The 14,133-nt window shown below is 36.1% G+C and overlaps 1 protein-coding gene across 4 annotated transcripts in view; it reads right to left on the reverse strand.

Moving 5' to 3' along the window:
- Positions 1-269: 269 nt before the first annotated feature.
- Positions 270-14,133, reverse strand: part of LOC148307273 (uncharacterized) — a 208,030-nt gene continuing 194,166 nt past the window's right edge. For 2 of the 4 annotated variants that reach the window (XM_088263627.1, XM_088263626.1), the window contains exons 11-13: positions 6,860-7,032; positions 6,141-6,264; positions 270-3,338 (exon numbers count right to left, since the gene is read on the reverse strand). In XM_088263627.1, coding sequence (XP_088119753.1) covers positions 2,008-3,338; positions 6,141-6,264; positions 6,860-7,032 — 1,628 coding nt within the window. In that variant the 3' untranslated portion in view covers positions 270-2,007. Of the gene's footprint in view, positions 3,339-6,012; positions 6,053-6,127; positions 6,265-6,859; positions 7,033-14,133 lie in introns of all 4 variants that reach the window. The other 2 variants (XM_088263628.1, XM_088263629.1) reach the window with 2 other exon arrangements.

The following is a 14,133-nucleotide window of genomic DNA, read 5'->3' on the forward strand; positions in this document are numbered from 1 at the left end:
AAAACCAACATTTTTAGCTTTTCCACTTTTTTATTTGACCAGCGACCGGGTTCGTCGTTACCGACATCATCCGACTGGTGAGAGGCTATACAAATTGTTTTGTTATATATATAAAAGAAGGCAGGAGTTGATAACCATGATTTGATATAATTTTATTGAGAAATTAATTTAATTTGATTTTTTTTTTTTTTTTTTTTTTTAATTTAATTTTCAAATTAAATTAATTTCTCAATAAAATTATATCAAATCATGGTTATCAACTCCTGCCTTCTTTTATATATAACAAAACAATTTGTATAGCCTCTCACCAGTCTAATGATGTCGGTAACGACAAAACCCGGTCACTGGTCAAATAAAAAAGTGGAAAAGCTAAAAATATTGGTTTTAATCTAATAATAAATTAGCTAATATAGGATTGGCGTGATTAGTTTTAAGCGATCAAATCCAAAAACAAAATCATGCTTTTAAATTCAATCACTATATTGAATGTAACATTGGGTCCAACTTTTGAAGTGGTAAGGGTTAAACTATGCTTGCTATCGCCGATGAATATTTCATAAAAGATCAACAAATAGGAATTTTGTTATAAATTATTTCACATAAAAATATAATTCGACCAATGACTTACAACAGCAGTTAAGTATATCAGATTACCTAACTAGGGATGGCTCCAGAGTATCTTAAGGAGCTGTGTATTCCAGATGAATTGGTTGATAGACGTCTCACGCTTCGATCGGCTACAACATCTGCAATGGGCAAAGTGACCTTACCAGCTCGCAACCAACGCACTAAATTTGGCGAGCGTGCCTTTGCTGTTGCAGGACCAACGGCGTGGAATGCTCTTCCACCAATGGTTAGAAATAGTGAGAGTGAGATGATCTTTAGAAAAAGACTAAAAACACATTTGTTTGCTAAATCATTTCCACCCTAATATTTTCCCCAATTCATTCACAGTGAAGCGCCCTTGAGGTATTTTTTTTACAAAAATGGCGCTATATAAGTTATCCAAATTTATTATTATTATTATTAGGGAGGTCAGAATACATGTCAAAAAAAGCATCAAAACAATCCAGGAATGTCACATTTCAGGTCAAGTGAATGGCGTAGTTCAAAACGAGAATACAATGAAGAATATTTCTAGAAATACAAAGGTACTTATATAGAATTACGGTAAGTCTAAAGTTTTATAAAAAGACGGTGTAAATGTGTTTATTTTTCAAACACTCATATCAAAATTGATATGTCATATAGTTGGTGATAGAAAACACGACAATATGAAATGGCGACATTACAAAAATTTCAAACAATCTAGAAATATGTATCTAAGAAATGCATTATAGAGATTTTTTAATTTAATTTAAATTTATCGTAATAAGAGGAATGCGTTTCAAAGTCACTCAAGAGTGGATTCGTAATGCTAATAATGCAATTTGTGATTACATTGGGAATGTAAGGCTAGATTTGAGGATTTTTCAAGGTTAGGTTAGGTTAGATTGTTAGGTAACCTAAAGGTTAGGTTAATAAGAGACATGCATTTCGATTTCACTCAAAAGTGGATTCGCAACGCTAATAATGCAATTCGTGGTCACATCGAGAATGTAAGGCTAGATTTGAGTATTTTTAAAGGTAAAGTTAGGTTAGGTTGTTAGGTAACCTAAAGGTTAGGTTAATAAGAGAAAAACGTTTCGATTTCACTCAAGAGTGGATTCGCAACGCTAATAATGCAATTCGTGGTCACATCGGGAATGTAAGGCTAGATTTGAAGATTTTTCAAGGTTAGGTTATGTTAATAAGAGGAATGTGTTTCGATTTCACTCAAGAGTGAATTCGCAACGCTAATAATGCAATTTGTAATCACATTGGGAATGTAAGGCTAGATTTGAGGATTTTTCAAGGTTAGATTACACTGAGCGGTTTTACTTAGATTTTAAACAGTTGAGAATATAGTTAGTTTACAATCGGAAGAATAAAATAAATAATAACAGTTCAAACATCAGTTTGTTTCCACTACATCGGTGTCGACACTTGCTCAGAGTTAGAGTCGTTCGTTACGCTAACATCGACCGTGTGGCACTCCGAGCTGTCACTCGGGAGAGTGTGGAACTTGTCCGGGTCAGTCTCGGGCATAATGACGCACATGAAAGATTTGCCCGTCGAATTGTCCCGAGGGTAAATAGTCACCGGGGTAAACTTGTCCCATGAACCTTCCACATAGCCGCACAACTTGGCGTGCACTTCCGGAAAGTGCTTCTTTAGGTTGACTCCCCGTTTGGCCAACTGCGATTGGATATTGTTGAAGCTGACCTCTCTGATTTTCTGCACGGATACGATGCCTTTGTTGCGCAGATTGGCCGCGTTCGACGTGAGAATCAAGGTCTCTATATTCTCAATCTTCTGCGGCTTGTCTTTTTCCTTCTGCTGCTTGTCTCTCGCTCTAACCTTGGCTTTGGGACTCGAATGGAAAGGCAATTGCCCGTGCGGCGTCGATCCCATCACGGTTTTGCTCAGGCGGATCTTGGCGCAACGGGAAACCAGCTGCCTTTCCCACTTGACGACCGCTCCCTTCGTAGGCACCTCGCTGATGATGCACACTGCCACGTACAGAACCAGCCTGGTCTCCGGATTGTAGCTCTTGCACAGTTTGATGAGCTCTGCGTACAACTCCGGGCCCATCTCGTTGGGCATCAGATCCGGCCACTTAACATAAGTCGGATCTCCTAAACTCTGAAAACCGTTGGCTGTGAATTTTTCCGCCGATTCTGGAGTGGTGAAGAAAGCCTTGACGACGCCTCTTCCGTGAGTCGAATATCCCTTTTGAGCCATGACGCTGATGTGATGTAAAGAATCCGCGTCTTCTTTGGCCGTGGACAGGATTTGTTTGCAAAGAGTGCTCGCCCTCGAGTGGAGACAGACTTTCCTGTGTTTCTCCCAGTGCGCCCGACGACATTCTCTCGAGCAATACATGTAGTTGCAATTGTGGCAGCTCTTGTAGTGCCTCTTGGCATCGGTGGGACTTGTGGCAGAAGTGCACTTGGTGTAGCGGCAGTGCACGAGCCCTTCGTCACCGCTAGCGTCCGTATTGATAGAAGCGATAGATTTTAGAGACGTCTTGGACTGTTGGGTGTCCGAAATCGAAGTCCTAGAGAGGCTTAGGTCCGGTTTGAAGGTGTGAGCGTCGTAGCTGACCCTCCGGTCGAGTGAGACGCTCTTTTGCGCAGTCACCGGTTCGCTCTGCCGGCGCGAGGAGTTCCTCTTCGAAGCTACGGACTTGGCGCGGCCTCGTATCTTGGGAAGGGAAAGAACGCTACCGTTGTCTTCTTTATCAACTCCATCCAAAGCTGAAGAAAACACCGGAATGATTAATTAAAGACAAATTTAAACATTGCACGACCGACAAAGCAGTTCAATCTGCGATTCAGTTAGCGGTCCAATCTGGGTGCAGCTATCTCACACATGATAAAGTCTCTAAAAGCGGGGGTGGTCGGAATATGTGGTGGTTCATTTCATTGAATCTAGTAAAATTGTGTGTACAGATATATAAGTACGTCATTTACAAAGCTAGGTTATAAGAACCATGACGAAATGGGGGTATTTTTGTGTCGGATTAATAATAATAAATTGGAGTATACGAGTACATTGGAATATGGTGTTTTAATATAACATATGTACATTAAATCATATTAAAATAATTGATAATTTGTTCCATAGGTTCCATGCGTGGCAGGTATTTAGAAAAATATATGTGAGTAAAAAATACATTAAAACAAAAAACAAAAGGAAAGGAGTATTAACAATGGACATAAAACAAAGCAACAAAAAAACATGCATACTGAAATAATAACAAATAAGTTCGATGCATTAAAATACCTTGAATAATTCACTCATTAAAATTACTCAAAACATGGGATATCGGCCAAATATGGACTTGCAGATGGAATGCCAGTTCGGAGATCTTATTTTCAAAAATAGTAAAATATTTATTGTAACTGCAATAGTTGGTAGAATTCCATATTGAATTATTGGGTAAAATATCCAAAATTAAACTTAGTTATTGGACTGAATTCTTCTTTTATTTACATATATCGTAGTCGTACAGGAGAAAGTGACCAACTAACAAAACGTAAAATGTTCAGGAGGCCATTTAAGTAACTTTTGCTTGGCAAGAAAATAAACATCAATGCAGTTAGTCATTTTCAACATGTCAATAAATAATAATTAAATAAATAATACAAATGATGAAAAAAATGTGGAATAACATCCGACATGGGACCTAAGAGCAAAAATTTGATGTCGAATGAGATTCGACATTGGACCAGTAAGGGTTAATGTTCATAAAATTGTAAATACAAGTATTGTAAAATGTGCCCTCAGCATGGGAAAACCCATTGAAGGCACATTGTCGTAAATTAAAATCATTGATTATATTTTTAATGCAACTGGGCAGGCCATGTGGCACGTATGCCTGAAGATAGATGGACGAAGGCGGTGCTTGACTGGAGGCCTAGAACAGGACGCAGAAGCGTGTGTAGGCTCCAGACAATAGTCCGATGATATTAGGAAATTGGCGGGCCCGCACTAGAAGAGAGAGAACTGTGGAAGTCCAAGAGGGAGGCCTTTGTTCAATACTGGACACAAGAAGAAGGCTGAAGTAAGTAAGTAAAAAGTAATAGTCATACTTTAATATTGTGGTCGCTCTCTTTTGTGGAGTGTCTCTATCACACAACATCTTCACAGATCAGGAACATATATATATAACTGTTTACCTGCGTGATCATGTATAAAGCACACGCATGTTGAGGACATATTTATGACACATCGCTCACTCCTTTCAACAACGTCATATATCAAAAAACTTGATTTTTCAGTAGATCGTTTTTAAAGTTTAAAAATATAATAAAACGTATCAAAAATAAATATCAAGCCACTTATTGAATTTTTTACTGTGCAACAGATCTTTTTATGTAAAACCTGAATGTTTTTTCTCCATTAGAAAAATATTTAGTAAATTAAAAAAAAAAATTAAACAATACGTTGTATTCAAAATGCAAAAACAACACTATTAGCCCTATAGCGGGTAAATATTACGTTAAAAATATACCCCTTTTGCTGGGATATATGCAGTACATTTTCTAGACATTCTGAAAACATGCACAACTGAAAATTGACAATTTTTTATATATGACGTTGTTCAAAGGAGTGAGCGATATGTTATGTAATAGTCATGCTAAAGTATTGTAAAATGTGCCCTGTGCATGGGAAAACTGAGTGAGAGCTAATTTTTGTTAATTGTAATTACGTGAATGATGTAAAATCGATAAATAAATAAAGAGAGACTTCTATATAAGAGAAAAACGTCCTAAAAAACTTATATCGAGGTCTGATTGTATATTAAAAATAATAATAATAGTCACAATATCCCATGTTTCTAAGCGCATTACGTCAAGCCTTGTTTGTTCAGCATAATATTTCATGTCCGTAATGTAATGGTCAGCACGTTCGGCTACCATACTGGAGGTCCCAGGTTCGATTCCCAGAAGAGGGTCAAATATATAAAAGTGATTTTTTCACTATTATATTTATTCAACATTACCCTGGACTCGTACCTAAAACGGAGGGCTAATCACCTTTCCTTCTTGTGTTAACAATCAAGATAACACTGCATTTATATGATGCAGTGCCCTATGCACCATTGCGGTGCGGATAAGGGTTTGAAGAAGAAGAATATATAAATACACAATTACCGTAAAACTGTGCATCTTTCTCACTCTTATACGAGTGCTCAAGGTACTATAGAGATGCAGATATATTTTATTTGAGCATGGCAGCTAGCGAGATCGACTTGGCTTGTAAAATTTCTGAACTGTAAAAGTTATTTCCACAGATGTCAGTAGTATGAATGCTCGGTATATAAAATATCGAGGTTTGAATCTCGGGTAACGCGGGGAGCGAAACTTTACTGGAACAAATAAGGCTCGACGGTTCCAACTGAAAGTAACCAAGCTAAGTACTCACTGGTTGGAGTCGCCTCCGGCGTCGACGCACAAAGCCGAATCTTAAAACAACATTGAAAAAGAATAGTAAAATCATAATAACAAAGAAGGGAGAACATTGGAACGAGCTGCCTTACACATCGTTCCTACCTGGGGCTGGGTGCTCCGAGCACTCGGACTCCTCGCCGGACACGCGGCTGGCCGTGCGGTAGTCCGAGGACACGCTGAACTGCAGGCTGGAGCACTGGCTGCCACTGCGGTCCGCATAGCGACTCTGGAAATATAACCATAAGTAAAGAATAAAATAACAACAAGATCCCCCACACGATGGACCGATCAAATGAAGGCAGCAGCAGGCACCTCGGTAGTTGGAGCGCTACGTGCAACGCAGTCAAGGGATAGCTGGGGAAGAGTCATTGCTTCCACAAGGGTCACATCCCTCAGTAATGAGGAATAAGACGGAGAAGATGTAAATATATATATATATATATATATATATATATATTTATATATTGTAAATTAAGTGCTAAAAAATACTTTGTATTAAATATAACATAAGCTAACTAAAGAAATAAAAAAAATGTTTTGAACAAAATTTTGTGTTACAACCTAGTCAAATTATTAACTGCATTAAAAAAAAAATTATATCATGTTTTGAGGCTCCTTGCACGTTCGTAAAGTGATCACTTAAGGAACCTATTCTTCATTTATATTGCGATATCAAAAATATAAAAATAACTAAATAAGAAACTCAAATTTGTGACACACAAGTGTTTAGACACCCTCAAAATGCTGCGAGTAAAATAACTAAGTATTGGCAGGATAGACATTGCCCCCATGCTTGAATCTTCACTTGGCCCCCCAGTTACCTGCAGTCCCAGCAGCATGTAGGGGCTCCGCGGGCTGGTCTGCGGGGAGGGGGCGCGCGGCGCGGCCGCGGGCAGCCCCAGCAGGGAGTCCAGCACGTCCTCCAGCGTGGTGGAGCCCGGCGAGGGCCTGGACACGCCCAGGTTCAGCAGCGACCTCTGCGGGGACTGCCACTCTGCACAAACAGTGGAACATGTCTGTTTCAAATACCGATCGCTAACTAACTAACTAACTAACCATGACGCCGCTTCTCCGCAGGGGCAGGCAGAGAGAATCAAACGCCACACCACTCTGTCTTTGCAAACGTTCTTTGCCTCTTCTACATTCATTCATCTCCTCATACATACCCGACGATTATTACGACTCCTGACCCGGCCGCTTTCAAGTATTTGACATACCTGATTGTGCCAAGTTTTCCTCGGTCGTCTTCTGCATGCATCATTCTCTTTGAATACCGATCGCTTGTCATATTAATTCAGACAGCCATGTTTGTGACTGTTGCCCTTACATGTGGGAGTATAACATGACTGTTACTTAACATGTGTGTGTTTAACATGACTGTCGTTGCTTCACATGTGGGTATATAACATAACTCTTGCTTGACATGTCGCTGACTCCTTTCAAAAACGTCATATATCAAAAATCGTCAATTTTCAGCTATGCATGTTTTCGGAATGCCCAGGAAATGTACTATATCCCAGCAAAAGCGGCATATTTTTAACTTAATATTTACCCGCTACAGGGCAGAAAGTATTGTTTTTGCATTTTGAAGAAAAGGTATTTTTTAATTATATTTTTAATACACTAAATGTTTTTCAAATGGAGAAAAAACATTCAGGTTTCACCTAAAAAGATCTGTTGCACAGTAAAAAATTCAATAAGTGGCTTGATATTTATTTTTAATACATTTCATTATATTCTTAAACTTTAAAAACGGTCTCCTGAAAAATCAAGTTTTTTAATATTTGACGTTGTTGAAAGGAGTGAGCGATGTGTGTACTACATGACTCTTGCTGTTAATATGTGTTTAACATGACTGTCTCCTTAAGGGGATATTCATGTCACAAATCTGTTCTCGCCAGATTTTTTTAAAGAATGTATATAGGGACTTGAAGAATGGAACCATCCGGACTCCCCCACTTTGCACTGTCCGGCTAACCCCAAAGTAAACTCCCGGACAGACCACCAAAGAGATTGTAACGGTATATACGCGGGTCTACCAAACAATAAAATGACTCGACTGCAATCAGTGTTAAACGCAGCAGCGGGACTGATTTTTGTAATTTCTAAATTCAGTCACATCACCCCACTACTTCACAAACTCCACTGGTTACGCTTTGCGAAAGGGTTGAGTATAAACTCTGCCTACTCATGTATAAATCAATACACATTATGGCTCCAGAGTATCTTAAGGAGCTGTGTATTCCAGATGAATTGGTCGATAGACGTCTCGCGCTTCGATCGGCTACATCTGCAATGGGCAAAGTGATCTTACCAGCTCGCAACCAACGCACTAAATTTGGCGAGTGTGCCTTTGCTGTTGCGGGACCGACGTCGTGGAATGCTCTTCCACCAATGGTTAGAAATAGTGAGGGTGAGATGATCTTTAGAAAGAGACTGAAAACACATTTGTTTGCTAAATCATATCCACCATAATATTTTCCCCAATTCATTCACAGTGAAGCACCCTTGAGGTATTATTTTACGAAAATGGCGCTATATATGTCATCCAAATTATTATTATTGTAAATTGACAGCTTAGAATCGGCATCGCAGTAGGTTAATCTAACTAACTAACTAACTAACCATCACGTCGCTTCTCCGCAGGGGTAGGCAGAGAGAATAGAGCGCCACACCACTCTGTCCTTGCAAACATTCTTCGCCTCTTCCACGTTCATGCATCTCCTCATACATACCCGCCGATTGTTACGACTCCTAACCTGACCACTTTCAAGTATTTGGCATACCTGATCGTGCCATGTTTTTCTCGGTCTTCCTCTGCTTCTTCTCCCGCTAACATTCGCCTCATAAATTTGTTTTACCGTTCTTTCCTCACTCATTCGTTCTACATGTCCAAACCATCTCAACACACCTTTCTTAATTTTATAGATAATGCTTATCTCAGCTTTGCGTTCCTTCCTTATTTCACTATTCGCACATCTATCATACATCGTTTTGTCGCACATTCTTCTGAGAGATCGCATAGGTTAATCCCTCTTAAAACACCAAGAAGAAGAAGAAGACTTGATAATTTTAGGGACAAGAGATCACAGTTCTTTACTGCGACTTACTCAAAGTACCTTTGACAAAATGCGGTAAATTTTTATTTGTTTTCATGTGTTCTGAGTTTTGATCTTGTGGTTCTATGAATATTTTCATTTAGCGTGTGTCGTTAAGCTGTGAGGTGTTTTCTGGCGATTTATGTGAGCAGTTTTCAAATCCACATGTAAGGATAGGTTGTTTTTAATATAAATAGCAGTGTGGCAACCCACTCTACCATGGCAACTCAAATCGAGTGAATTAACGAACACCCTACACGAAACCCGCAACGAACGGAAACGAGCCCGTTACACTTCGTCGCCGCCCGTCCTCCGATCGACACGTATTTCAACTGTTCTCATATTAGAATCACGCGATTATTCTTAAGTATTTCTTGATTGTAATTTTACAGAACTGAATAAATTTGTGTTAAAAGTAATCCGCTTTCATCTTGCTTCCCTTCTGATAAATTAAAGTGGTATTCAACTAGAAACCACAGCAGGTTTTCTATAAGCAAACTAAAACATACCTTCAGCATAATATATTATTAGATTAAAACCAATATTTTTAGCTTTTCCACTTTTTTTATTTGACCAGCGACCGACTGGGTTTCGTCATTACCGACATCATCAGACTGGTATCATCATCATACCTTCAGCAATTTGTAAATATAATACTTACGTAAGGCTTGATAACACCTCGCTTTTATGTCCGTTTCTCCGCAGGGGTAGGCAGAGAGGATAGAACGTCGCTCTGTCTTTGCAAACATTCCTCACCTCTTCCGCATTCGCGCATCTCCTCATACATACCCGCCGATTATTCCAACTCCTGACCCGACCACACCCAAGTAATCTCAAGCAAATTTAATTTAGACAAAATCTTAAATCTTCTTAAGTTATCCACAGATTGCTTTGAAATTTTGACACACCATTGCACTCAAATAAAGCGGATATTTAGATAGTTATTATTACCTGAGACAGGTAAATATATAATATCGCAATGGCAGCGCCATCTATCAAACGTAATAGCAACACACTCAATACTCTAAACATTCATCTTGTAGACGGCATGTTTCTTGGCAGCTGTCAGAATACATGTACTGCATATCCACAGGCATTACAAATTGAAACATATTAGAAATGCGTGCCATATCTTTTATTTCTTTTCCATTTAACCAGAGTGAGCCACAGCTACACATGGAAGTTATTTATATAAATGATTTGAATACAAAACATTCACCTTTTACTAACCCTTGTAACCCCTAAAGGTGCATAGAGCACTGCATCATTTGATGCGGTGTCATCTTGATTGTTAATTTCATCTAGGCAAGGTGATCAGTCCTGCGTTTCAGGGTGGATTTTTAGTCAATATCACAATGAAAATCTTTTTTTTTTAACCGCAATATTCTAAGCCCATCTCGGAATCGAACCCTGGTCCTGTGGTAGCCAAATGCTATAAACACTACTCTACGGAGACATTGACTTATTATCAAGTTCTAATATATAATGCATGTAAAGTGTATAATATAAAATTCTCAAAAATGTACGATTTTTCAAAAGCAAAATGGATGAAAGCGAACTAATTTGCAAAAAGCGATATTCAAAACAACGAATTAAAGAAAAAAAAAAAAAAACAAACAACAAGTACTGAACCTACAAACAAATTACAGTGGAACCTCTTATAACGAGTAATTCGCATAACAATCAAAAAATGTTAATTTCTCCCTTAACGAGTGACATTTCACATAACGAGTTACAGAAAAAGGGAAAGTCCATTTTTTACGACATTATTTTATATAGCGCAAGAGTGATCACCTTGCCTTCATGTAAGTAATGATCAAGATAACACTGCGTCAATTCAATGCAGTGCCCTATGCACCATTGGGTGCGGATAAGGGTTATAAGTAAGTAAGTTATTTTATCTTGTCCGCCTCCGTAGTGTAATGGTCAGCACGCTCGGCTACCGTTCTAGAGGTCCCGGGTTCGATTCCCAAGGGGGGTAAAATAAATAAAAGTGATTTTTTCACTGTAATATTTATTCAATACTACCCTGGACTGGTACCTGAAGCGGAGGGCTGATCACCTTTCCTTCATATGTAAACGATCAAGATAACACTGAGTTTATATGACGCAGTGCCCTATGCACCATTGGGGTGCGGATAAGGGTTTTATTATTATATTATTTATTAAGTTATTTTATAAAAAAAAATTCGCTTAAAGAGTAAGATTCTGGAATAATTTATGCCCGTTATGAGAGGTTCCACCGTAATATCCATAATACAGCACTAACACTGCCAAAAACAACACGAAAAACAGCAAAATGAAACAGTGAGAAGCAAAATAAAAGAAATATTAAAATAAAAAATATCTTTATTAATCAATACACGTGACAATATACTCCATATTACAAAATCTAACAAAGTACCAACTAGTATGTAGACATTAACACATATTACAAATTTGATAATGGTCGAAGAACATCGGTTGAACTGGAACTGGTTAGAGAAATACCCGATATTACTCAAGCATGTTGGGAAAATACCTTAACTTACGATTGTTTGAAAAATGTTAGAGAAATACCTGTTCATGTTGGGAAAATACCTGATTGTTCAAAATGAGTTAAATATTAGATATTACAAAACATGTTGCGAAAATACCTATCTCTTACTATTGTTCGAAATGTGTTAAGGTAAGTACCCGTTATTACACAAGCACAAGTTGGTATGCTCAATTCTTAGTATTGTTCAAAATGGGTTATATTTACACTTGATATTACAAGCATGTTGGAAAAATACCTTAACTTACGATAGTTTGAAACATGTTAGAGAAATACCTGTTTATGTTGGGAAAATACCTGATCGTACTATTGTTCAACATGCGTTAAATATTAGATATTACAAAACATGTTGCGAAAATACCTATCTCTATTTGATTGTTTGAAATGTGTTAAGGTAAGTACCCGTTATTACACAAGCACAAGTTGGTATACTCAATTCTTAGTATTGTTCAAAATGGGTTAGATTAATATACTTGATATTACACAAGCATGTTGGAAAAATACCGGAAATTACTATAGTTCGAAACATGTTAGACAAATACTTAATGTTGGGAAAATACTAAATCCTTACTTTTTTACAAAATAGTTAAGATAAATACTTGATATTACAAAAGTATGTTGGGAAAATACCTAATCCTTACTATTGTTCGAAACAATTTAGATTGATACTCGATATTACTCAAGGATGTTGGGAAAAAAAACGAATCTCACTATTGTTCAAATCTACCGAAACAAGTAGATAAATAAGTTAAATAAATACCTGATATGTTGGGAAAATACCCAATCTTACTTAAGTTTTAAACAAGTTAGTAAACAACAACATGTTGTGAAAATACCTGACTTTTTTACAGTTTGATTTGAATGAAAATGTAACTCTAATCAAGCCAGAGCATAATATTTCTTGATATAACAAAATTAGGTTTTTCTTCAGTTCAACAGATGTCCTATTCAGTGCAAATACAACAATAAGAAGCAGACAGATACATAATGAATGAAATTGTACCATGAATGAGAACAAAACATATAAAATATAACAGATTCTTAAAATGAGACAATAATACGATTTAAAATAAAAATAATTACATATTGATTTGAACCGATCGATCGTAATACATACGTTATATCATTGTGTCATGATATAACGTATGTATTTCTATTAAAAACATAATTACAAACTAGTATTTACATATTACAATAAATAAAAATAGAAATAATTTGACAATAATCTAGATAGCTAAAAATATTAATTTGACGAAACTGTCGAAAAATATGAAAATTAAAAAAAAATTCAACTAAGTTTATGTAACTTTTAAGTATGTAAAAAAAACAATATTTAGCATTAAATAACAGGTATGTTAAATGCATTTTTTACCACTTATCCTAGTTAAAGAATTCTTGTAAATTGATTTTTTTTTCTGATTGCAATCATTTTTCGATTCTAGATCTGTGATAATTTTTTTTTAAATAACAAACATCATTCATTTTTATCACAAATTAGTTTTAAAAAAAAAGAAGATGTACTAACACAAGGTATATTCATTTAGGATCATTGACACAAAATTTGTTTGAATTTTGTGACTATTAACGCAAAACATGTTTGAATTTTGCGACTATTAAGGCAAAACGTGTTTGAATTTTGCGACTATTAACGCAAAACATGTTTGAATTTTGCGACTATTAACACGAAACGTGTTTGAATTTTGCGATTATTCGAAGAAACAAAACGACTGAAAAAAAGCAATCAGAACCAGTATAATTTACTTGTGAGAATCGAATGATCCTACGTAAATCATATGGTGATTTAAAATAAATAAAATATAAAATATGACATTGGTACAAAGCAGTGTTTGAAAAAACGTCCACGTTCTATTACATTCTGCCAGGAAACCTGCAATGGAGAATGTTTAGACAAAATTACAATTTGAATTTGAAAATGCTGTCGGACATGAAATATGTAAATATCTTTAACTAGGACAGTGTTTTATATACATGAATATATAAATATTGATGTATATAAGGTTTTATAAAAGAGCTTCATTAAAATATTATTATATTTATGTGTTGAAAATACTACCGAATAACATTAGAAATTTGACATTTAATCATATATAAAAATGTGTATGTAAACTTAATTCTGCAAATGGAAATTGCAAATATATAATAAATATATATATAAATAAAGCAAATTATATATTTTTATCTTATTCTACATATATATATATATATATATATATATATATATATATATATATATATATATATATATATATATATATATATATATATATATATATATATATATATATATATATATATATATATATATTGCTATACAATGATTGGTAAGTGATTTTTTCAAAATGTAAAATAATACAATGGCTGATTGTACACATAAATTGAAAGCTCGTACGATTGTCAAACGGTTTGTTTTTCAAATATGTGATGAGAATACTCAAAGACA

Source organism: Brachycentrus maculatus, unplaced genomic scaffold, assembly GCF_059751285.1.
Source record: "Brachycentrus maculatus isolate JH-2025_06_01 unplaced genomic scaffold, ASM5975128v1 h1tg000202l, whole genome shotgun sequence".
NCBI classification, from domain to species: Eukaryota; Metazoa; Arthropoda; class Insecta; order Trichoptera; family Brachycentridae; genus Brachycentrus; species Brachycentrus maculatus.